The sequence below is a fragment of the Ranitomeya imitator genome, chromosome 1 (genome assembly GCF_032444005.1).
Source record: "Ranitomeya imitator isolate aRanImi1 chromosome 1, aRanImi1.pri, whole genome shotgun sequence".
Taxonomy (NCBI): Eukaryota; Metazoa; Chordata; class Amphibia; order Anura; family Dendrobatidae; genus Ranitomeya; species Ranitomeya imitator.
In genome coordinates this window covers 806121634-806145974 of record NC_091282.1, presented here as the reverse complement: position 1 = coordinate 806145974, position 24341 = coordinate 806121634, and the positions used below count along the sequence as shown (strand labels likewise).

General features: G+C 40.2%; 1 protein-coding gene across 2 annotated transcripts in view; it reads left to right on the top strand.

Moving 5' to 3' along the window:
• CRTC1 (CREB regulated transcription coactivator 1) overlaps positions 1-24341 on the top strand; it is a 248706-nt gene that overhangs the window by 223197 nt on the left and 1168 nt on the right. For both annotated transcript variants that reach the window (XM_069738947.1, XM_069738954.1), the window contains 2 exons: positions 7708-7791; positions 23487-23667. In XM_069738947.1, coding sequence (XP_069595048.1) covers positions 7708-7791; positions 23487-23667 — 265 coding nt within the window. The remainder of the gene's footprint in view (positions 1-7707; positions 7792-23486; positions 23668-24341) is intronic.

Sequence of the window (24341 nt, the reverse complement as noted above, 5' to 3'; positions counted from 1 at the left end):
AAAAGTCAAATAGCGCTCTTTCCCTTCCAAGCCCTGCCGTGCGCCCAAATAGTGGTTTACCCCCACATATGAGGTATCAGCGTACTCAGGACAAATTGGACAACAACTTTCGTGATTCAGTTTCTCCTTTTACCATTGGGGAAAAAAAAAATTGTTGCTAAAAGATAATTTGTGTGACTAAAAAGTTAAATGTTCATTTTTTCCTTCCATGTTGCTTCTGCTGCTGTGAAGCACCTGAAGGGTTAATAAACTTCTTGAATGTGGTTTTGTGCACCTTGAGGGGTGCAGTTTTTAGAATGGTGTCACTTTGGGGTATTTTCAGCCATATAGACCCCTCAAACTGACTTCAAATGTGAGGTGGTCCCTAAAAAAAATGGTTTTGTAAATTTCGTTGTAAAAATGAGAAATCGCTGGTCAAATTTTAACCCTTATAACTTCCTAGCAAAAAAAAATTTTGTTTCCAAAATTGTGCTGATGTAAAGTATACATGTGGGAAATGTTATTTATTAACTATTTTGTGTCACATATCTCTCTGGTTTAACAGAATACAAATTCAAAATGTGAAAATTGCGAAATTTTCAAAATTTTTCGCCAAATTTCCGTTTTTATCACAAATAAACGCAGAATTTATTGACCTAAATTTACCACTAACATTAAGCCCAATATGTCACGAAAAAACATTCTCAGAACCGCTAGGATTCGTTGACGCGTTCCTGAGCTATTACCTCATAAAGGGACACTGGTCAGAATTGCAAAAAACGGCAAGGTCTTTAAGGTCAAAATAGGCTGGGTCATGAAGGGGTTAAACCATCAGCTCCAGCAGCAGCTGGGACACAGCTGGGCTCTGCTCACATGGTCTCCACCTATCTGCTTCTGACTGGAATGATCCTGTCACAGCCAAGGAGCAGCAGCCAGGACCAGACCAGCAGTTAGTGTCAAGCTGATAACAGAAGACACTAGTACTCAGGCACAAGTGCTGGATTACAATTAAAACAGCGTGATAACAGGGAGCACAGGATTACAGGGAATGACAGGCTGATAATGGAAACACAGGAACACGGAGTGACAGGATGATAACCAAATAACAGAATACATAGAGGGAGTGACAGACTGATAAGTCTGTAGAATGTAAGCCCGCAAGGGCAGTGTCCTGGCCCCTCTGTATCAGTCTGTCATTGTTAGTTTTACCGTAAGTGATATCTGTAACTTGTATGTAACCCCTTCTCATGTAAAGCACCATGGAATCAATGGTGCTATATAAATAAATAATAATAATAACAGACAACGCTAGAACACAAGCACAAGAGGTGAATGACAAGCAAATGACAGCATACAAGCACCACGGTCAGTAGGCAGACAACAGAGCACAATTGCTCAGAGTGAGACTGATGAAAGAAGATTCTAACACAGACAGTGAGAAGCAGACGAGATCACTGGATGAAGAAATAAGTATATAAATCGCCAATATGGCAGGAAATAAGCTGATAAGAGAGCCCTAGTAAAGAGAGAGGGGCTGAGCCGTCTCCTTGGATATAGGGGTTATGCGTGGCCAACAGTGGCTCACTATGGGCCTAATTCAGTCTCACCTGCTTTGATTGACATGTCTCCTATGTCATCCACAGCCTGTTCAACTCTCGCACCTGCACGGAAGGAAACAGGAGCTACTCAGTTGCAACATACTGTGAGTGGCATAGTATACATCAGCCACATCAAGAAAGGCAGGAGGACAGCAAATGTGCGGTCAGAGGAGACAAAACGTTTGGGTCATGACATTCATCTGGACGCTGCTGCTCAGTTATCATCATTATTCTTTTTGTAAGCTAAGTTCCTTAGGTTTGCACCATGATCGTGCGCGCTCATGCTGAACACCGCTGCAATCAAATGCTGATGTCAGTTCTGTGTGAGAGCTGACTCCCTGCAGCAACACCCATGATGGGTGCTAGCCGGTCCATAGTGACAGTGACATCGCAGAGGGGGGACGGAGCTTCGTCTGTGCGTCCATCTGTGCGATCGCGTTGTGCTGATGGTCTCCATGGTGACCCCGGACCAAAAAATGGCCACAGGGTCACCCACAGATGGTGGCCGGTCAGCTCTTGCTCAGACCACGAGCTGAGACACCTCCTCCCTGCATGTCAGACACTGTTCTAATGCTCTGCAGTGCAGAAACATTGCAGAATATTAGATTAGCGATCTGTCAGTCAGAAATTGATGTCTCATCCTGGGACAATGTAAAAAAAAAAAAAGTTAATAAAAATTGTAAAAATAGTTTTTAAATTTAAATAAATCACAAAAAAGTAACACAAAAAAGTTAATACAATAAATATACAGTGCAGGCCAAAAGTTTGGACACACCTCATTTAAAGATTTTTCTGTATTTCCATAACTTTAAAAATTGTGCATTCACACTGAAGGTATCAAAACTATGAAGTAACACATGTGGAATTATATACTTAACAAAAAAGTGCGAAACAACTGAAAATATGACTTATATTCTAGGTTCTTCAAAGTAGCCACCTTCTGCTTTGCACACTCTTGGCATTCTGTTTTTTTTTTTTGCTGTTCTGACACCTCAGTGGCTCTATCAATGTGACATGGCACCTTCAAACCAGTCCAGCAAAATCTGAACTTGAAAATGCAGCTTCTTCCCTTCTGAGTGTTGTACTGTGCCTCAAAAGTAGTTTTTGACCACATGTGGGGTATTGCTGTACTCAGGAGAAATTGCACAACAAATTTTTTCATCCATTTTTTCCTGTTACCCATGTGAAAATACAAAAATTGTGGCTAGGAGAACATTTTTGTGTAAAATTTTTTTATTTTCATGACTCAATGTTATAAACTTCTGTGAAGCAACTGTGGAGGTTCTAGGTGCTCAGCAAATATTTAGATGAATTTCTTGAGGGGTCTAGTTTCTAATACGGGATCACTAGTGGGGAGATTCTACTCTTTAGGCACATTAGTGGCTTTCCAAACGTGACATGGCATCCCCTAATTCCAGCAAATTTTGCATTCAAAAGTCAAATGGTGCTCTTTCTCTTCCGAGCCCTGCTGTACACCCAAACAGTAGTTTTCCCTTACAAATGGGGTATCGGCGTACTCGAGAGAAATTGCACAACAAACTTTGGAGTACGTTTTCTCCTGTTATGCTTTAGATAATAAAAAAATTGGGGTCTAAAGTAAAATTTTTGTGAAAAAAAGTTTTTAGAATGGTGTTTGTTTTGGGTATTTTCTGTTATATAGTTTCCCCCCACATATGGAGTATCGGCATACTCAGGAGAAATTTCACAACGACTTTAGGGTATGTTTTCTCCTATTAAGCTTGTGAAAATAAGCAAAATTTGGGTCTGAAGTAAAAAAACAAAAATTGTGAAAAAAAGTTAATGCTCATTTTTTCCTTACACATTCCATTAATTCCTATGTAGCACCTGAAGGGTTAATAAACTTCTTGAATGTGGTTTTTAGCACTTTTAACACTAGGACTACTGGTATAGTCATTTTGACTACTTACTTGCAGTAGTTCTAGTTGGGGTCACGAGTCCAGTAGTCCTAGTGTTAAGAGTGTAGTTTTTAGAATGGTGTCACTTTTCGGTCATATAGGCTCCTCAAGGTCACTTCAAATGTGATGTGGTCCCTAAAAAAAAATTATTTTGCTGGAAAATGAGAGCTCGCTGGTCAACTTTTAACCCTTATAACTTCCTAAGAAAAAATATTATTTCAAAAATTGTGGGCAAAGTAGGTGGGTAAAGTAGACATATGGGAAATGTTATTTATTAACCATTTTTTGTGACATAGCTCTCTGATTTAAGGACATAAAAATTAAAACCACGGATTGGGCAGAATGAATTTCCAGACAGTTTCCCTTTACGTTAAAGTAATCTCTCTATATTATGCAGCTCTGTGTCCACTGCAGGTACATCTGTCCACATAGGGTGTGGGGTCACACCCGCATTCTGTATGCCATTCTGTTCCATATTAGGAACAGAACAATGGAATTCATGTCAGGGACAAATCTGTTAAGTGACGGACCCCAGTGGCTTACAATGGGATTGGTCATGTTTCTGTTATTCTGTCCGCCGTTTAACTACAAAAATAGTGCAGCAATAATAGACAATATTCAATGGACCTTCCTTGTAAACACATTTTACCTAATGTAGTCTCCAAAGTAGATCTGAAGATATAAGGCTTGTAGTGTATCAGCTCCTTTTTTCCCCTCTATATCCCCCATGCTTTTATGGCCATACTGGCATATACAATATTTATGACAGAGTCACTGTTCTCCAGGCATGAAACTGATTATTGTTTCATTGTTTGCACTTTTGACTTTGGTTCAAAAACTGCATAAAAAATTGGTTGTGAATACAACATAAAAGAGAATGGGTTGGGGGACCGTGGTCAATAAAAAGGGTTAAAGTGTATGTTTGTAAAAATTTGAGCGGTCTGTGATTTTTGATTCAATTGTCAAAAAAGAAATTGGAGCCGAGCTTGATAACCCTGCACTGCCAGACGTTACACAGCTGCAGTTTTGCTAGGTTGTCTGCTTTGAGAAAACAGAAACTGTGCTGGTAATGCCTGTTCTGCAATAGCAGTCTATATTCGAGTCTGTAGAAATTGAATATGAGGAGAGACTGGTGAGCTCTTTGCACTCTTGCTGTGTATATACTGTAGTCGGGGCCAGACTGGCCATCTGGCAATTCTGGCAAATGCCAGAAGGGCCTGTCTGCTCATGGGCTGTATTGTCTGCTGCATTGTTAACAGAATCTGTGTTCTCAAGACATCCATATTGTTAAGAGTTGTGATGGAGCACAAAGTCACTTACCCCAGCACACCATGGGTATCATTAGAGATATTGGTCTTGTAGTAAATCTTCCTTTCCTCCATCCAGAGTAATATTAGTAAAATATCCCATCTGCTTCATGGGGACGGGGACGGGGACAGCATTGGCCTGTGTGATTTCAAATGCCAGGACTGAATTTCAGCTCCAGTCCGTACCTGAGTGTAGTGTAGACATTGTGTATATGGTATAGATTTTGTGTATATATATATATATATATATATATATATATATATATATATATATATATATATATGTGTGTGTATATATATATATATATATATATATATATATCATAGATGGTTTGTATAATGTAGACTGAGTATATATGTATATGTATATATATATATATATATATATATATATATATATATCTATATATATCATATGTGTGTATCACAGAAGCTGTGGCTCTTATGAGGGGGGGAGCACGACTTGAGACAGATCTTTTTTCATGAATTCTGTGAACCTGTGGAGGCTTTCCCCTCTTTATAGACAACGAGACATTTTTCCTGAAGTCGTCCGGTTATATTTTCACAAGACTGCTGTGTGATGATGCAATTTCTTACCATTTGGTGCCCCGGTTTTAATTTTGCCCAGGGCCCCACTTTCTCTAAAACCTGCCCTGGCTGGACCTTTTATACCAGCATTATTGTCTTTCTTTGAAACCAATTGAAAGTTTCTTTGGCTGTGTGTTTTGGATCATTGTCTTGCTGAAGTGTCCACCCTCGTTTCATAATCATCAACCTGTTCAGATGGCAGCCAATATTTATCAAGAAGGTCTCCATGCATTTGTTCGTTCATTCATCCTTCCTTCAATCATATGAAGTTGGCCAGTGCCGTTTGCTGATAAACAGCCCCACAACATGATGTTTCCACCTCCAAACTCCGTGATTAGTATGGTGATTAGTATGGCGTTTTTGGGGTGATATGCAGTGCCTTTAGGCCTCCATACATGGTGTATATTATGGCACCTAAAGAGTTCAATTTTGGTCTCATGTGACTATTTTCTCCCAGTATTTCACCGGCTTGTCTAAATGTTAAGTAAACTATAAATGCGCTTGAACAGGCTTTTTGTTCGACATGAGTCTTAGGTGGTGAACGTGGATACAGGCAATGGAGGTTGAGTCGTTTATGATGAAATGATGTTCTCTCCACTTCTGGATTATGGCCCCAACAGTGCTCACTGGGACCTTTTAGTAGTTTAGAATTTTTTCTGTAACTAATGCCATCAGTATGTCTTGCAACTGGTTTTACCCACGAGATGTTCCTTGTGTGGCACCTTGGTAATGAGACACCTTTTTATAGGCCAGCTGATATTCTTTTTTACTAAGTGGCAGGATTGCTTTCTAATTACTTATAGATTCCAGCTGGTGCCATGACTTTCTGCACCTTTCTTCATGTGGTCAATACATTTTCCATGTGTCATTTCTTATTGTTACACATTACTTAATTTATGGACATCTTTGGTTTGATTTCTTTGCCTGTGGGGATTGGGTGGGTTATTACTGACATCAGGTGAGAATTTCACATCAATAACTGCTTTGGAAATATATTTACTTAAAATATATATATTTGCTTAGAAAATTTAAAATAGGTAAAGTATATTTAATTGGTTTACAACTAACAAAAGTAAACAGTCATGGTGCTTATATTTTACTGTTGAATTTTTACCTATGAAGTGTTCAAAAAATGCTTTTTTTATGTGCACACTATTTTTACTTTGTGTAAGAAATTGTCTTGATTCTTGCAAAGGACTGTTGATGACAAATAACATGTGGGGACCTGTGTATAGAAGTGTCCTGCTACTTGTTTTCATCTGTTTTTGTTGCTTTTGTGTTCCCATCATTTGCTGTGAAAAGGAAATTCTTATCTGTAGCAAGCTAACTTATTCTTAAATATTTTAGTACAGGGGACCCTGTCCTTATTGATCACCTCCTTTAATGTATTAGTTCATGCGATATAATAGAAAATTATGTAATATAAAGATGAAGAGAAACTGTGGTTAATCCTATGCGGTATATAAATCCGTGAATCCTTTCAACTGTATTCTGTGGTGTAACATTTCTTTTGTAGAGTGTTTTATTTGCCATTCAAATTTTATAAATACCTAAAGGTCTCATCCCATTGTATAAACTTTTTATTTGTCAAATGTAACCATTTTACTAATGAAACATTGTGTACATGTCCTTCTACGCATACTTTTATGGATGGGTTTGCTGAGTCTTAAACCATCTGTTATTTAGCTACAAACTAAACATAGATTCTATACAGGAGAAATAGGAGTTTTACTTTTTACCCATCTTCTAAAATGCGAAAAGACTCCTCGATTTGTCCTGTTTAGAATCTTTCAAGTGGAATTAATATGTGTATAGATAATCCTTGAATATGAAAATCTGTGATTTTCTAAAAATCAAGACGTAATTATGGCTTTACCTTGTATGGCTGTTATCCTTTCTTGTGTAGCTCTTTAGTAAAAATTTGCCTGGTGACACCTGGTCAACCTATCCAAGGGTTGTAAAAGAGAAAACTGATGTTACCTGCTATGAAAAGCTAGTCCAAATTCGAGCTATTTATTAGAACATGCATTGTACTATAGTCTAACCTATTGAATGTGTAATGTTTTTGTTGTGTGCTTATTTATACTTACCGTACTAATATTATGCTACAAATAGATATAATTTTGTTTGTGTTTTAATTGATAAGTTTCACAATATGGACCCTGTATATTTACATCCCTTAAAGATGAGAATGCCTCACTCCTGAATTTCTTGCTTTTTTTTGTTCCCAAGTGCAGCAAACTCTATCTTTTTAAAGCATTACTTCGAAGCAATTTTTTCAGTATTTAAGGATCAATTTTATCTATCTTTCTTTTTTAGCATTCAATTTTAGGCAGTGTATTTGGAGATTCTTTTTATGACCAGCAGATGACTGCACGGCAAACAAATGCTTTGTCACACCAGGTATGTTACAACATTATTTATGCCACCTATATTGTGCAAACATATTCTGCATCGCTTTTCAGACATTATCATTCACCGTTTTCATTGGCCTTCACAACCTAAATTGAACTAATATTACTTTAAATAATGAAAAATATAGTTATTCGTCTTACATTGGTGAGGTAACATTCATTATTAATTGTAACCAATTGGTATTGATTTATTCATAGCACATTCAGTGCATTTACTGCATTTTTAACCCCTTCTGGCATTGGAAGTAATATGTTCACGCGTCCTGGGCCTCATTGATGTGGGATGGATTATTACACCCAGGCTATCTATCTCACACGTGCTGTGAGCTTGCGATCGCCACTGATTCTAACAGCTGACACCCGGCACTAAGTGCAAAGAGCAGTCCCGCACGGCTCCTGGCACTTTAACCCCCTAAATGCTGCAGTCGAACTCAATCTCAGCAGTCCGGGAGCCGGCATCCCCTCTGCCCTTAGATTGGAGCCCCCGTGGTTTGATGGGTGGTCCCGATCTTTGCCACCTGATGTCGTCATGATGACATCCGATGTCACCACAGCTGGGAAAGTTGCTTGTTCATGCGCAGTGCATGATTAGCAACTTTCTCTGTGAGTGCAGAGCTGACAGTTTGCATAGCATGGGGATGGTGCTGCACCCCCATGCTATACAAGCGATCAGCCTGCAAAAAATGATAGTCCCATAATGGGACAAAGTAAAAAAAAAAAAAAAGTTTAAACTTTTTTTTAAATAATTGTAAAAATGTATTTTTAAAAAATAATAAAACAATCAAAAGATAAATAAATACTTGTATGAGAAAAAATATAAACCATAAAAATATAAACCATAAAACATATTTGGTATCACGGTGTCTGCAACGGCCTGACCTATAAAACTGACAAACTAGTGAGCACCATAAAAAAATAAAAATAATAACGCTGAACAAAAAGTGGAATAAAATGCGATCAAAAAGACAGATATAAATAAACATGGTACCGCTAAAAACGTCATCTTGTCACACAAAAAGCGAGATGCCATACAGCTCCATCAGCGGAAAAATAAAAAAGTTATAGCTCTCTGAATAAAGGAATGCAAAAATAATTTATTTTTTCTATAAAATACTTTGTGTAAAAACGCCAAAACTTAGCAAAAAAATAGAAATGTGGTGTCGCTGTAATCGTACTAACCCAAAGAATAAAATGTCTTATTAATTTTACCACACGACCTAATCCCCCCTTTTAATTCTGCCTCCCAAAAATCAGAATAGAAAGCAATCAAAAAAGTCATGTCTAAAACTGGTATAAATGAAAACGTCAACTCTTCCCGCAAAAAAACAAGCAAATCACATGACTCTATGGGCCAAAATATGGAAAAATTATAGCTCTCAAAATATGGCAATGTAAAAACTATTTTTTGCAATAAAAAAACATCTTTTAGTGTGTGACAGCAGCCAAACATAAAAACTCTATATAAATTTGGTATGCTGTAATCGCACCGACCCAAACAATAAAGTTGCCTAATCACTTATACCGCACGAGGAATGGCATAAAAAATAAAAACAATTCTTCACCTTTCATTCTGCCTCCCAAAGATTGCAGTAAGGCTTGGCGCACATCTTGTGCTGAGCGAATGTGCTGGGGCTTAAGCATAAATCTCTGAAATACGTGATTCAGACGGAACCTCTGGTGGGAAGATTCCCTATAATGAGGCAGATGGAGGCACTGTGAACACAGTCTGACCTGTGATCAGCCTGTGTCCGTGTCTTTAGGTTTGTATAAAAGTGCTGTCAGCCACAGTTTTGTGAAATTCTGAAAAGTACACCGCTGAACAGAGGCCTGATGGGAGTCCAGAGCAACTCTGCTGCCTCATTATAGTGAATGGATCCCTCGGGGGTTTCATCTGAATCCCGTCACTCATAGATTTAGATGGAAACCCCAAATTAAGTGCTCAGCGTAGAGCGACGGATAAATGTGATCCTAATTGTTATCTAAAATGTTCCCAATAAAAGCTTCAACACAATCCACAAAAAAAGCAAGTCCCAACTCTGGTCTGTCATCTGTTAACGGAAATATAGGGGGCCTCCATGTTACTGGTAGCACAAAGGCTCTTGAAAAGCAAAATGGCTCCTTACCCGCCAAAAGAAATTCAGCAAATTCTCTGCTCCCAAATCCAATTTCCCTCTCTCTTCTGAGCCCCACTGTGTACCTAAATCACATACAGCATCTGCATGTTTGTCATTTCTGAAGCGATGAGAGCCGCCTAACTTACGGGTGCACGTCTCAAGAAGCACGGGCTGGGCATAATGCACTGGTAACTGCATCACACTGGTGGTCACTACAGCGTACTGGTCACTACAACAACAGTTTGCAATTTTCGCTAGGCAACATTCACTGCTGCTTGTTTATGGAAAATAACCATGGAGTCAAAATCGTCCCTACATCTTTAGAAATTCTCAAAGGGGTATAATTTCCAAAATGGGGTGACTTGAGGGAAGATTCTGCAATTAAGGGCTCTGTTTATGGAGTCCGCAAACTGTTCTAGGAAAATCTGCACTCCAGGAGGCAAATAGCGCTCCATTCCTCCCAACTGTATCTGTATGTATGTCCACATATGGGGTATTGCCACATTCAGTAAAAATTGTGGGACAAATTATAGCCCCATTTTTACCCACGTGTGTGAAAATGTAAAATCTGGGGCTTAAGTAAAATTTTAGTTGTAAAAATGTAGTTATTTTGTCTTCACTGCCCAATGGTATAAAATTCCGTGACCCACCTGTGGTGTCGATATGGTCACTGAACCCCCTAGATGAATTCATTGAGAGATGTAGTTTGTAAAATGGGGTTCTGCTATTCTGACACCTCATGGGCTTTCCCAATGGGATCATGGCACCTGCAAAATATAACTGTAAAATCTGGCTTTCGTAGTCTTCAGAGCTTTGCACTGTGCCTGAAAAATATTTCCCGATTACATGTAGGATATTTGTTGAAAAAAAAAATTCCTGTTAGCCCTTAGAAAAATTAAAAACTTAGGGCTAAAACAATATTTTAGTGGTAAAAATGTAATTTATTCTTTCTTCACCGCTCAATGGTATAAAGTTCTATGAGGCACATGTGGTGTCAATATGATCACTGTACCCCTTGATGAATTTATTTGGCAGTGTAGTTTGTAAAATAAGTTCACATATAGGGGGGTTTTGTTGTTCTGGCACCTCAGGGGCTCTGCCAATGCAACCTGGCACCCTCAATTCATGCCAGCAAAATCTGAACTCCAATATAGCACCTATTCCCTTCTGAGCTTTGCACTGTGCCTCAAGAGTAGTATTCCCCCACATATGGGGTATCGGCGTACTCAGGAGAAATTACACAACAATTGTATGGTGTAATTTCTCCTGTTACCCTTATGAAAATGCAACATATGGGGCTATAAACATGTTTGTGGGGAAAATGTGATTTTTATTTTTTTTTTTAATTTTCATGACTCAACGTTTTAAACTTCTGTGAAGCACCTGAGGGTTTAGTGTGCTCACCACACCAGTTCCCTGATGGTGTCACTTATGGGGGATTTTCACTGTTTAGGCACATCAGAGCCAAACGCAACATGGCGTCCGCCAATTGTTCCATCAAATTTTGCATTCAAAAAGTCAAATGGCGCTCCTTCCCTTCTGAGCTCTGCTGTGCGCCCAAACAGTGGTTTTCTCCCTCATATCAGGTATCTGCATGCACAAGTCAATTTTTTCTATTACCATTGTCAAAACTAAAAAATATTGGGTCTAAAGTAAAAAAATTTGTGAACAAAAGTTAAATGATCATTTTTTTCCCCATAATTTTCAAAAATTCCTGTGAAGCACCTGAAGGGTTAGTAAACTTCTTGAATGTGGTTTTTAGCACCTTGAGGGGTTCAGTTTTTGTTTTTTTTAGAATGGTGTCACTTTTGGGTATTTTCTATCATATATCATATCTGATAACTTGTGCAAAAACTGCAAAGCGCTGCGAAATATATTTGCGCTATATAAATAAAGGTTATTATTATATAGACCCTCAAAGTCACTTCAAATGTGAGGTGGTCCCTAAAACAAATGGTTTTATTATTTTTTGGGGAAAAATTAAAAATCGCTGGTCAACTTTAAACCTTTATAAATTCCTACCAATTTGGTTCCAAAATTGTGCTGATGTAAAATAGACATGCGAGAAATGTTACTTTCTAACTGTTTTGTGTGACACATCTCTGTGATTTAAGGACATGAAAATTCAAATTTTGAAAATTGCAACATTTTTTACATTTTTGCCAAATTTTCAATTTTTTTCGCAAATAAACACAAGTCATATTTAAGAAATTTTACCACTATCATGAAGTACAATATGTCACAATAAAACAAGCTTGGAATCACTGGGGTCTGTTGAAGCCTTCCAGGGTTATTACCTCATAAATTGACAGTGGTCAGAATTGTAAAAATTGGCCTGGTCATTAACGAGCAAACCACCTTCGGGGGTAAAGGGGTTAAACAAAAAACATTTACCTTTTGTGGTAAGTTCACATCAAAGATCGAAATGTAGTGTATGTTTCTGTGACAGAAATGTGATTAGCACAAGCCCCCCCATTGTTGTTAAGTCGGTCTAATCCTCTTGAGATACCACTAGTTTCTTTGGATTTTTTTAAAGGGAAAATTTATGATGCACATGAACAAGGTTTTAATCCTAATCCTTTAGGCTGTGTGCACACGGTGAGTATTTGGTGAGTTTTTTACCTCAGCAGCATCTGTAAGCGAAAACCAGATGTGGAACAGTTGGGGCTCGCTCACACTTGCTTTTAAATCAGACCAATGTTAATCTATGCTTGTGTTCTTTTTTCCCCCAGCTCCAATTGTATCATGATCAGACTGGAACAAAAAATACAACATGCTGCGATTGAATGCTAAAGTAGGAACGCACGCACCCATATAAGTCACGTGATGACTTCCAGGTCTGCCAGCTACAGTGGCCTGTTAGACTCAGCCAGCAGCTGAAAATACATATATTTATTGCCACGTCCGGAACGAGCCATCCTATAAAACGGTCACACTTGTTAACTCCTTCAGTGCACACTGCCAAAGAAAAAGTAGAATGAAACGCAATCCAAAAGTCAAATCAAAATGGTAGCGATGAAAAACGTCATCTTGTCCCGCAAAAAGCAAGCTGCCATGCTGCTCCAACAGCGGAAAAATAAAAAAGCTATAGCTTTTAGAATAAAACAATGTAAAAACAATTATTTTCTCTATAAAGTTAGTTTTTATTGTGAAAAAGCGGCAAAACGAAAAAAATATAAATGTGGTATCACTGTAATTGTACTGACCAACAGAATAAAGCTGCCTTACCAATTTTACTACACATGGAACATCCCGGAACTATGTTCCGGAACACAGCCAAATACTTCCGGGACATAGTACGCCGGCGCATGCGCACTAATGCTTTTCGGCTTTGCCCGCAGTTGGGCAAAGCATACTGCGCGTGCGCAAGGCCAGATTGCATTGCGTACGCGTGTACTACGGAGGAAACCAAATCAAACTCAAGACCATATTGCAGCCAGTGGGAAAGGAAGGGGTACATGAAAGGAGAGAAAACACCGCCCATTGGACCGTAAACAGAGCCCGCCAAATTCAGGTGACAGAGTCCCTTTAAGTATTTTGTTGACATAACTCCCTAGTTTAAGCGCATAAAGAATAAAAATTAGAAATGTTCAAAAGTTTCGCCAAATTTCCGATATTTTCATAAATAAACGCGTCATATTGAAAAATTTTTACCACTATCATGAAGTAGAATATGTCTCGAAAAACACTCAGAATCAGTGGGATACGTTGAAACATTGCGGAGTTATAACCTCATAAAGTGACAGTGGTCAGAATTGTAAAAATTGGCCTGGTCACGAAGGCAAAAACAGGCTGTGGTGCAAAAGGGTTAAATCAGAGAGTCATATCGCACAAAATGGTTAATAAATAACATTACCCACTTGTCTACTTTACATCAGCACAATTTTGGAAACATTTTTTTTTTGTTAGGAAGTTATAAGGGTAAAATTTGACCAGCGATTTCTCATTTTTCCAACAAAAATTACAAAACCATTTTCTTAGTGACCACCTCACATTTGAAGTGAGTTTGTGGGTCAATTTAACAGAAAATACCCAAAAGTGACACCATTCTAAAAATTTCACCCCTCAAGGTGCTCAAAACCACATTCAAGAAGTGTATATTAACCCTTCAGGTGCTTCACGAGAACTAAAGCAATGTGGAAGGAAAAAATGAACATTTTAGTTTTTTCACAAAAAATTAACTTTAGTCCCAAACTTTATTTTCACGAAATAAATTGGACCACAATATTTGTATGCTAGATAATATCAGAGGAGAGAGAAATAAATGGGAAATCTGACTTTTTTTTTTTTTTGTGATTGCCGTTTTTCTGTGAATAATTGTGATCATGAGACTGGGGACGGTAAAAACAGACCTGAATCATATTCTCCGGGGTCTCGGCTACATGGCTTATAAGAAATCCCTCAGTGACCTGTCCCCTAGTTTACATACTGAATATAATATGTTTTGGGAAAAAAAATGTTCACATTTCGTAGGCAGGCGCCAGCGGAGCCTATATAATGTCTATGTAATTATTTTATTTATTGATGTACATGTATTCAGAAAAAAATATCTCAAAATGGCGCCGGCCATGACTGCGCAGCAGCATCTATCGGCTATGCGATAGGTGCTGCTGTGCAAGCGCCATTTTGCTAGAGGAAAAAAAAATGTGTCCACCATGATGGTGCCAGCGCAGTAGCATCTATTGGATCTGAGATATTTTGAGAGAATTTTTTTTTTGAATACATGTATATCACCAAATAAAACAATTACATGGACATTATAGATGCGATCATGCTACAGCAACGGCGCCTGCCTGCTGAATGTGAAATTTTAGTGACCAAGCCAATTTTGACCTTAATGACCAAACCAAATTTTTGCATTCTGACTAGTGTCACTTTATGTGATTATAACTCTGGAAGGCATCAACAGATCCCAGTGATTCTTCATGATTGTGGTAAAATTTCTTCAATATGACTTGCGTTTTTTTTGTGAAAATATCGGAAATTTGGCGAAAAATTGGAAAATGTTAAAATTTTCAAACATTTTAATTCTGATGTCCTTAATCAGAGTTATATCTCACAAAATAATTAATAAATAACATTTCCCACATGTTTACTTTACATCAGCACAATTTTTGAAACAATTTTTTTTTGTTAGGAAATTATGAAGGTTAAAAGTTGACCAGCGATTTTTTACAACAAAATTAACAAGACCATTTTTTTAGGGACCACCTCACATTTAAAGTGAATTTGGTGGAACGATATGATAAATAAATACCCAAAAGTGACACAATTCTAAAAACTGAACCCCCGAAGGTACTCAAAACCACATTCAAGAAGTTTATTAACCCTTCAGGTGCTTCACAGGAATTGAAGCAATGTGGAAGTGAAAAATGAACATTTAACTTTTTTTCACAAAAATATTACTTTAGACCCAATTTTTTTGTTATTTTCACAAGGGTAACAAGAGAAAGTGAACCCTAAAATTTCTTGTGCAATTTCTCCTGAGTATGCCGATACCCCATATGTGGGGGAAATCTACAGTTTCAAATATGTAAATGTTTACATCAAATAGTCTTTTTCTCTCCATGTGCTGGCATTGATATCTCCAAAGAAGAGACCTTTGCCCAGGGCCTGATAATGGGCAGCTTCTCCTTGTAAGGTCTCAATGCTGTCTGCATTGAACTAGGGTGACTCGGGTGGCGATATGTAGATGGCACAGAGGTAGATATCAGACTGAGAGGTGAGGAGGGAGTTGCTGATTCTGATGCACTTGTGGCTGTCTTCTTTCTTGACCGGTTTGATGTACTGTTGGAGCTCCTCTTTATACTAGACCAAAATTCCTGAGCAGTGGCCCTGTTCGATGTTTTAATTTTTCAGGTCAGGGACTAAGGTTTCCCTGAATCCAATGGGCACCAGAGATTCATTTTCACCTCTCGTCCATGTTTACAGGAGGATCTGAATATTTTTTTCAATCTTTGTATAAAGCCGGAGTAATTTGTTTCACATCCCAAGGCTGAGGTGTTCAGGCGTTGATGTTCCAGATGCTAATTTTAAGTGAAGTCATTTTTTCTATATAACTTGTATGTATATACCTTGTAATGAGTGTGGCTGTGTAGAACACAATGGATTTCTGACTGGTTTATTAATGACTTTTCTTCCATCCAGTCATATTTGTTTCCTGCACAATGGGCTGAGCAGGGTCTTTATCTCCTCCATATGTCTGCTCTGCATAGCATCTTCTTTGGATACCTCTGCTTCTTTGAATGCCTCTGTTTTGCATGTCTGTGTGAGGCTGGTGGTCTTTTCTGTGGTGGCTGAAAGGCTCACCACTTGTTTGTTGAGTTGCTTGCTACTGGCACAGATTTTATTATTGTGGTTAGGTCCATGTTGTTGTTCTGAATGGATTGGCTGGATATATCCTTTTTTGGAGCAGAGATGACAGAATGATTTTGTTGTTTTTGGAATTTTAGTTTTGCCATCTTTGCTAGTTGGGTTAGTTGGCAGTCATTCTGCTGGTGCTGGTCTGTCAGATTGATTGTACCTGTGTATATAATAATATTTAGGTTAGTAAACCGTGGATTATTGATGACCGCTGTCACCTGTTCTATAGTTGCAGAGTGGATATTATTGACCTTTTTTCCTGGGAATAGCCAGTGTATTCATGTGTTTCCCATTTGAGTCCATTATTAGAACTCAGGACTTTGTGACATCACGGGTGGGTGATGTGGCTGCTGATGGGAGACTGTGCTGAGTTTATGCTGGTGGCAGGTTCTCTGCTCCCTTCTATGGATCTGATTTCTGGTTCACTTTTATTAGTTTCAGGTTCCATCATATTTTTGGTGTTTCAGCCTCCTGGCCAGTGGAGATCATTTTGTCTGATCTCCTCATTTCCATGCCCACCTCAGATGTCCATGTGTGTGTGGTTTTAGCTTTTCTATCGGTCTGTCTCAGCCTGGCATTTTCTTGCTCTTATTTCCTGCAAAGCGACCTGTATTCACATTTCAGTTTGTTTCTCATTAATTACTTGGTTATTTGTTATGATCAGGTAATTCAGAACCACAATGGACATTGAAGTTCAGAGCACACAAAGTGACCTGACAATTACCAAAAACATAGGACGAGCTCTGAGACGTGGGAACTCTGCTGACCGCAATCCCTAATCCTATCCAACCACACTAAAGGTAGCCGTGGAGCGCTCCTGACCAGTCCTATGCGCCTCGAGCACAGCCTGAGAAACTAGCTAGCCCTAAGAAAGAAAAATAAGCCTACCTTGCCTCAGAGAAATACCCCAAAGGAAAAGGCAGCCCCCCACATATAATGACTGTGAGTTGAGATGAAAATACAAACGCAGAGATGAAATAGATTTAGCAAAGTGAGGCCCAACTTACTGAACAGACCGAGGATAGGAAAGATTGCTTTGCGGTCAACACAAAACCCTACAAACAACCACGCAGAGGGGGCAAAAAGACCCTCCGCACCGACTAACGGTACGGAGGTGCTCCCTCTGCGTCTCAGAGCTTCCAGCAAGCAAGAAAAACCAATATAGCAAGCTGGACAGAAAAATAGCAAACAAAAATAACACAAGCAAAACTTAGCTTATGCAGGATAGACAGGCCACAGGAACGATCCAGGAGAAAGCAAGACCAACACTAGAACATTGACTGGAGGCCAGGATCAAAGCACTAGGTGGAGTTAAATAGAGCAGCACCTAACGACTTAACCTCATCACCTGAGGAAGGAAACTCAGAAGCCGCAGTACCACTCTCATCCACCAAAGGAAGCTCATAGACAGAACCAGCCGAAGTACCACTCACGACCACAGGAGGGAGCTTGGCCACAGAATTCACAACAGTTATTTGCATTTTTGTCACTAGTGTTTCTTTGAAGGTCTTCCTCAAATTATAACAAGTCTCTTTCCAGTTGAGATAGACCGTCTCTGAGGATCTCGGGTGAAGTTTTTGAGGCAGCAGTGGCATCTCTTGGTGTTTCGGTAGGGATGTGGACATCAGAGGTGGCTGGGGTTTGCTATTCTTTGTGAGTTTGGGCCTGGAGTTTAATATGAAAGAAATGGTCTTGACATTGCTGAAGATTGTCCTCAGTCCCTTGAAAAAAAGCTCCTTGACTATCAAAGATCACAGCCAAGGGGTTTAAGCTTATCCCAACATGCTGTCATTTTTTTATCCTGAACAGCCCTCTGCTGCCCACTATGTTCAGGACAATTTCGCAATTGACTGACCATCAGTGGAGGAGGCCGCAGGCTGTTGCCACTACTAGGCCGGTTATTGGAGAACTAACAGTGAGCATATGGTATATACACCTCCGATTTCAACACCTGGAATATATATATATATATATATATATATATATATACATATACATATATATATATATATACATATACATATACATACATATATAATATACACACCCTGATATGGTCACTGCAAACTCCACAATAACCCAAGAACCAATCGTTTTGGATGATGTTTCTGGTAGCATATGGCTCTCAGGAGTGTGGTTCAGTGAACAAAAGGGGCAGAAATATTAAATTTTTAATTTAATTCAGAACAATAGGCAGTTTTTTTAAATAAAAAAAATATATATACAAAAGCGTTTATAAAGGAGACAAAACAATACAGCATATAGAATTACTTAAAATAAACAGGATTAACAAAAGAAATTTACTGCACTTGTCACAGAGATGCTTCAGCTTAGCGAAGAAGAGCACTTCGATTGGAAACATCCTAGTGGAGATACTGTGTGAGAAAGGAGAGGGGTCCTAGAGAATTCTTAGGGAACTTTAATTTTTTCTATAACACCTCCCCCCTTTTGAGGTGGCCTTGGGGGTTGATTTACAGATCGCCCCGCAAGCCCACATTACGACCCACCCTTCCTGGATCAAAGAGTACCCTCTTCTTCTTGGATTTGGAGATGGGCTTCTCCTTGGGGTGACTCAGCGCCACCAGAAAGGTGTAAGACTTCTGGCTAGAAGAAGACGGAAGTGATGCTAAGGCCCCAGTTTTACAGGAACCAGTTGGGGCCTGATCCGTAACTGGTCTTGTAATCCTGATGGCTGATGAGTGTCCAGAAGGCAGTGCGTTACCTGCATCCTGAGCTCTCTGGCTGCGGGTGACAGCGGCTATGTAGGCTTTCCCTGAGGGATAACAACCCTTTACCATTTATCCAACAGGATGCTTACCCAACTTTCCCACCACCCTGACAGAATGTGAATACTATGCTCCTGCCACTCTGACAGGCTGTGGTGCAGACCAACCTGACCGACTGAGGATTCTGCTTACTGACTACCCTGATAGGTTGTGGACAGTACTCCCCCACCTTACCGACTGTGGGACACACAGTACCGTTTTTTCCATTATCCTGACAGATGGTGGGACACACTTTTACCTCACCCTGACAGGTTGTGGGACACAGTTCCCCCCTTCTGGACAGGCTGGGGATAAGCCCTACCCTGCACCCCTTGTTACCTCAGGAACTGTGCAGCTACCACATGGGGCAGCTACCACAGGCCATATCACAGTCTATCAAGACACTGGTCAGCTGCATGCAACCATCTTTCTTATGATTCCTCTGTTTCGCCCCATTCTCCCCTGTTACCTCAGTAGCTGTGCTAATCGTTGGGCAGATACCACCTGTCATGTCACTGCATGCGACCACCTTCTTCATGATCTCCGTGCCTGTCGCCATCGCCCTTAGCACTTATATTGGCTTCTTTAAGGGGATCCTTAGCAACATCACCCAGCAGCATGACTTGGCTGAGTTCTTCTTTACCACAAAACACATTTTCATTATGCATCATATTCACATTCACATTGTCAACCTTTGAAATACATGACATATCTGGTCTGGGAGAGCATTGTCAAGAGTGTATTGGGCAACCAACCATCTCATATCAGTTCTCAATAACACATTTGTGGAGAGAATCTTGGACACCCCCACTTCCCTTAACCCCTTCCCCGCACCCCAATCTAGGAAAACCCAGGCCAACGGTAAGGGACTGCGAACACCTCCAAACCCGGTGACAGTCAGGGTCTTCCCAGGGATGAGTTCTTCCAGTAGCACAAATTCAAAGTGGAGGAGTGTTCGTTCTTCGGTGTCCTTGAGCCCAACAGTAACGGTGTTGCCCACAGTAACCGGTTGAAAATATTTATGGGCACTCCCAACCATCCCACAGACCAAAAAATAACTGCACTAGACCTCAGATGTGGGGTTCATCTTCTGCCTCTCCAGGCAGATGAGGCTGATGTGACCCGTTTGGTCTCTGGTATATCATCGGCAGGAGTCAAATGCAGTCCCGGGTGCTGGAAGATAGGGCAGGACATCCTGAAGATTGGCTGGCAGGGGCATTTGTGATGGTTGTCGGCTTACCCCTTTTCCAGCTGGCGACAAATGACTTCTGCACCTCCAGTATATTATTGACCTCATAAGCATCTGTAATCTGTTCAGTTTTAGCGGCCTCGTTGGGCTCCCAGTCCAGGACGAATCGTCGCACCTCCACAGGGAAAAGATGAAATTGGTACTTTACCATTAGATCCTTCAGTTCCTCGAAGGTCGTGACAGTCCTTGGATCCACTGCTCAAACCTGATTCTGAGCCCGTCCACCACATCACTATAGCTGTCATGTGGTCATGCCATGCGGTGTGGGGGGAGGGGCGACACATCAAAATGCATCACAGAGCGTCTCTCAGCTAGCTCCCTGGATAAAGACTAGTGCAAACAAGACCTCCCACTATCTTATACCTGTGCCCAAAACCAAGGAACCCCCTTCCCTGTGCTGACCTCACTAGGTGGAGTACTCCCCTTTCTGAAAGTTATGAAAGTTATGAAATCCTGCTATTACCCATTTCTCTTGGGGTGAACCTCGTAGAAGAAAGAAATACAAGATTATCATTATGCTCAGCATGACATGGGGGTTAAGTATAATCACGAAGTGGATACATGACCTGCTTACGGAGAAATCCATTCCTTGAATTCCGTTGGGTTTGGATCCTAGAGATTTCAGTGGTTCATACATCTAACAGTGGACATTCGGAATATGTAACTTTTATATCTCTATCACTACCTGGGGTCGAATTATTCATCATGAATAACACACACAAATCAGAAAGCACATGGCTGCAAACAAAAGAGCTGAAATCTGCTAATTAACATTCCTGAGGGAGGGGGAAAGGAGTATAAGATTACACAGACAGGCAGAGTGACATAGCTGCTTTGTGCAGCAGCGTGAGGGGGGAAGATGAGGGGGGTCGAATCTGCTGCGTGTGTGTGTGTGTCATGGAAACTTCTAGAAGTATACTCAGAATAAGTCATATTTATATTATCGTGACAACTTTCACGTTCTTGGCTCTCAGCCTTGGGGTTAAGTATCGGACCCACTGGTCCACAAGCAGCTGGTACTGTCTGCAGGACTTTTCGAAGCCCTACAGAAATGTGTGTAAGTCTCCATCCCTTTCCATCGCAGGGAAAATGCTCAGGATGAGGTTTAAAGCTTTTGGCATTGCTAAACTCACTGCTCGATGGGGTGGTTATCTCCTCCTGGATTTTGGCTAACACCAGTTGGTACTCTAGCTCCTCCTGCTCTGCCTGGCCTGTCCTTTGGCTTGATGCTAAGCTCTCTCAGCCTCTCTGTATTGCTGAATCCAGTTCAGATGTCCTTCATGATCATATGCATCGAGTTGCTGCAAGTTTATATGCAGGTGGGTGTCCATGCTACCCTGGTTGCAGATGTCACTGCCTTTCACAGTTGGGACCTCTGCAGTGCTGACACCAAAGCCTTGGCAGCCCTCACTTTCATCAGGGCTCGGATGACATACTTGCTCTGCGTCACATTGCAGCAGTTCAGCAATCTTTTGGTGCCTGGTTTTGCTAGTGAAGTCTATCTGTTTCACCGTACAGACAGCAATAAGAACATCCTTGGTCTACTGGTTATACCATGGTTCTCCAACTGCAGCCATAATTACTGAATAAAAGATAGGACACAAAAATGAGAGGGGTGCAACTGATAAACATGTAGTATTGTCACAGATGAAAAATAATAAAAACACTGAGTTTGATTCCTCACAACTCTACACATAATCTTGCAAGAACCGTGCAAGTTTTTAGTGAGGGAATGATTGCGCAAACCAGCGCCTGATGTTCTGTAATATCCCACTGCTGCCACCAATTGTCAAAAATTACAGCTTGGGGGGGGTCACACTTAACCTACCATACTGTTATCTTTTTATCATGACCAATCCTCTGCCCCCTTATCATCAGGACAATTACGCAATTGACCGACGATCAAAGGATGAGATCTCTGGCTGTTACCACTACTAAGCCGGTTATTGGAGAACTAACGATGAGTGTATGGTATATACACCTCCAATTCCAACACATGGAATATATTTATTCCCCGGTACGGTCACTGCTAACTCCACAATTGCCCAAGAGCTACTCGCTGCCACTGCCAATAATTTTTCATCCGATAGTACGCTTTTTTAGGTAGCATATGTCTCTCAGAAGTGTGATTTACAAAACAAAAGGAACAAAACTAATACGTTTTATATTTGATCTAGAACAGTAGGCAATGATTTTAAAAAGGGGACAAAACAATGCAGCATATACAATTCCATAAAATAAACAGTATTAGCAAAAGAAATGACTACACTTGTCACAGAAATGGCTCAGCAAGGCAGTTCGATTAGAAACGTCCATAAACATGGATTCTGCAGGGAGCCCAGATCATAAATTGCCTTGTCCTATAATTTTATCATCAGTATAAGTTACACCCCCACTCCTCCCCATGATGACTCACAACAGGGCTGGTCACTGGATGTGGCTTCAGTTTCAGAAAATTATGATATTCCCAATATTCACAATATCTTCACTCCTGACGATCACAGGAGTTCGAGATCACCGCCATAATTTTTATCGGGATTTTACCTTTTCATAGATAGGCAACATTTCATGGCTGTGGTCCACAATCTGGTCAATATTAATTTGGGGCTTATGGGCACGTTTCACAGTTGTGAAAAATATTCATATTCTTCCCCTTTTAGTCCTAAAGTTGAAAATGTATGTCTCATCAATATCGGATCTTTACAAAACCCTAATATTTATAACTTTCCACCGATGCCCTAGTGTCTAGCTGTTGATGTCCCCTTCAGAGGAAATGGGGCAAAAGTTCTCTAATTGTGTTAATTTCCTTCTTCTCTTTCTCTCCAATATATATAGCTCTGTCTTCCTCAAAACAATGTCCTGCTTGGCACTACAGGGGTCCGTTGCTTCAAAGGGAGTTTTAATTAGTTTGGTCACTTAGCTACACAAAATTTCCTCACTTCCCATATGTCAACTGTGCAATTCTACTTCAAGGAGTGTGAGCTCTTGTCCTTCTGCTGAAAATTATGTGTGAGAGAGGAGGGGGGTGAATGTCCCCTTCCTGGAGCGGTCTTAAGGGACTTTCATTTTTTCTATGACATTCACTAATGTGATCACTTTAACTGTTTTGTACTTGATGCTAATTATTGCTTTATGGCTTTTTACATTTGGTCTGTATGTATAATTTATACTGTCTACTTATGTTTTTCTGCAGCTTGAACAGTTTAACATGATTGAAAATGCAATTAGTTCCAACAGTCTTTATAATCCTTGCTCGACCCTCAACTATTCTCAGGCCGCTATGATGGGACTTACAAGTAGTCACAGCAGCTTACCAGATTCTCATCAGATTAATTATTCTAGCCATGGCAACATACCGAACATTATTCTTACAGGTAAACTATCTGTAATATGCTTATGAAATACATGCAACATTTGCTGGAAATATAATATACTCGTGTATAAGTTGACTTGAGTATAAGCTGAGGCACCTAATTTTACCTCGAAAAACTGGGAAAACGTATTGACTCGAGTATAAGCCGGGTATGCATTCTCCCCTTATCCCTATTCTAGTATGCATGGCTCCTTATCCCCATCCTTGTATGCATGGCTCCTTACCCCCATCCTTGTATGTGTGGCTCCTTATCCCCATCCTTTTATGCGCGGCTCCTTATCCCCATCCTTTTATGCATGGCTCCTTATTCCCATCCTTGTATGCGTGGCCCCTTATCCCCATCCTTGTATGCGTGGCTTCTTATCCCCATCCTTGCATGCGTGGCTTCTTATCCCCATCCTTGCATGCGTGGCTTCTTATCCCCATCCTTGTATGCGTGGCTCCTTATCCCCATCATTGTATGTGTGGCTCCTTATTCCTATCCTTGTATGCGTGGCTCCTTATTCCTATCTTTGTATAAAAAAAGGGAGGATTTTCAGTCCTCTTTTGAGGCTTTGCTACTAGTTTAGTGATAGGATTCGCAAGCATCAGGACCCTTGACATTGGGTTGCGAGCTTGCATATCTTGGCCAAAATATCGACCCAATACCGCACATATTTCTAGGTATTTTGTGCA